Here is a 2,323-nt window from a genome sequence, read left to right on the forward strand (position 1 = left end):
GATTAAACTGCCATCATCAGACAATACCAATGTCACTAAAAGTTCATTTGTACGTCTCATTCTGACGGCACCCATTCACTGCAGAGCATCCATGGCTGAGACACTGATGCAATGCTACATTTCTCCAAACCTGATGAAGAAACAAACTCATCTACGTCTCGGATGGCCTGAGAGAGAGATTATATGTTAAGCAAATTTTCATTTTTGGATGAAATAATCCCTTAAAACTGAAGGGGACCAATTGTAATTCTGAAATTAGCTACAAAATCCTTAATTCACTGAAATTGTTAGTTTGATCATAGAATTTGTATTGAAAAAGCTGTATTAAAATGCAAAATAGAGGCATTTTCATTTTATTCTGAACCCCTAAAATGCAATTATGGAATTATATTAATCGATCATAGAGAGTATATGTTAAGCTAATTTTCATTTTTGGATGAAATAATCCCTTAAAGCTGAAGGGGACCAATTGTAATTCTGAAATTAGCTACAAAATCCTTAATTCACTGAAATTGTTAGTTTGATCATAGAATTTGTATTGAAAAAGCTGTATTAAAATGCAAAATAGAGGCATTTTCATTTTATTCTGAACCCCTAAAATGCAATTATGGAATTATATTAATCGATCATTTATTAAGATTGCGTAATTAATAATGTGAGTGTATGAAAGCGACAGTATTGCTGTCTGATTCCCAGGGAATCCTTGAATTGATGCAATGTGAATGCACTGTGAGCGGCTTTGCCAAATGCGTTCACGTAAATGTGTGCTGCCTGCTTTTCCAACTGCATAAGAATGAAGAGTCAGATGAAGAACTCATCTACTTGTGTCTCTGCTAGGACACTCTTCACGCTCTCGTCAGCCTCATCCAGGCCGTGTGTCAGGTCTCTAGACAGAGTCAGCAGAGCAGACGCTCCTAAAGCGGCCTGCGGCTTCACAGCACAACCCGTGTCCACATTGGTCTCCGGCTCCTCCTCTTCCAGCCGGAGGCGGGATAGGGAGGTTTCGGGGGTTATCGCCGGCTCGTACCAGTTGACTGACAGGCCTGCGGGGCTGCTGCGCTGGGACGAGTAACAGGAGCTTCCCGGAGGAGAGCTGCGGGTGCCGTCTGACCCGGCGCTCTCTCTGCCTGACCTCACGCACAGCAGTGCCTGCTCCTTCAGATGGGACGTCCTCCTGCAGGGAGCGGTGGAAGGGGGTCTGGCAGCCCCACAGCTCCTCAGCAGCATCCTGGGACAGCTCAGAGGAAACGCAGACCTCAGGAAGCCTTGGGCTTGTGCTGGAGCTTTAACCTGCGGAGAAAGCCACGCTTTCAGTTCAACAGTCATTTAGAAAACTGCAGTTTAACCCTCATAATCAGGGTTTGAAATGAACAACCGCTAACCCGCCAAATGCGGGTAAAAATCAGCTGTGGCGGGTAACACACCTCTAGTACTGACACAAAATGATTTGCAATGGTCGCTTTGTCACGCCCACGCCCAGTGTAGACAGCCTCAAACTGTTGGTTTATTTATGTTTTTTATTTTTATTTTTTTGGGCTAGTAGAAGTTATGAATGGCCGGTAACTTAAAAATTTAGTAGCCAAATTGGCTGGTGAGTGAAAAAGTTACTTTCAATCCCTGTTCATAATGCATTCCAAATCTGTATAGTATTTGAGCATTCTGGGTCCATTTGGACCCGATGAATCATTATTTTATAAAACATTTTCAACTAAAACTATATTGTATCTGATAAGGAACTTGTCATTAATACGTTGTGAATGTTACCATGTTATGACTGCATTATTCAACCTGAATTTGTAGCAGATGCATTTAAGAAAATTATATCAAAATGTGTGATAGAAAGCACAAAAACACAAGTTTTAAAGCAAAAAGTCCCCATCAAGACCACCAGTCTCCCATAGTATGCAGTGATGATCAGTCACTTTCAGAAAAAGTATTATTATTATTTTTTTTTTCAGTTTCAGGTTTTCTTTGATTTATTTGGAAGCTTGCATGCATGCATTAAATAAATATAATAAAATAACATTTAAAATTGCAATTCTGGGAAAGAAATTCAAAATTGTAAGATGTAAACTCGCAATTGTAAAAAAAGGTCATAATTTTAATATGTACTGGAAATGGGCTTCCATAACTTTGTTTCTCTTTACTTTAAAAATATATTGTATAAAAGAGACAAATACACATAACGGCCTCCAGCTCATGCTAATGCCTATAGCCAGTGACGATATTCACATTAACATCTTCACATTCACACTAGCTCTTATGTTGTAGTTAACAAATAACAATCTGCTCAAATGAACTCTTGATGAATATTAAAGAGACG

General features: G+C 39.6%; 1 protein-coding gene across 2 annotated transcripts in view; it reads right to left on the reverse strand.

Moving 5' to 3' along the window:
- Positions 1 to 649: 649 nt before the first annotated feature.
- The window catches only part of LOC107749062 (protein FAM124B-like), an 11,657-nt gene continuing 9,983 nt past the window's right edge, over positions 650 to 2,323 (reverse strand). For both annotated transcript variants that reach the window (XM_016564111.1, XM_016564110.1), the window contains exon 4: positions 650 to 1,290. In XM_016564111.1, the coding sequence (XP_016419597.1) occupies positions 802 to 1,290 (489 nt within the window). In that variant the 3' untranslated portion in view covers positions 650 to 801. The remainder of the gene's footprint in view (positions 1,291 to 2,323) is intronic.

The sequence above is a fragment of the Sinocyclocheilus rhinocerous genome, unplaced genomic scaffold, assembly GCF_001515625.1.
Source record: "Sinocyclocheilus rhinocerous isolate Xijiao unplaced genomic scaffold, SAMN03320098_v1.1 scaffold1522, whole genome shotgun sequence".
Taxonomy (NCBI): Eukaryota; Metazoa; Chordata; class Actinopteri; order Cypriniformes; family Cyprinidae; genus Sinocyclocheilus; species Sinocyclocheilus rhinocerous.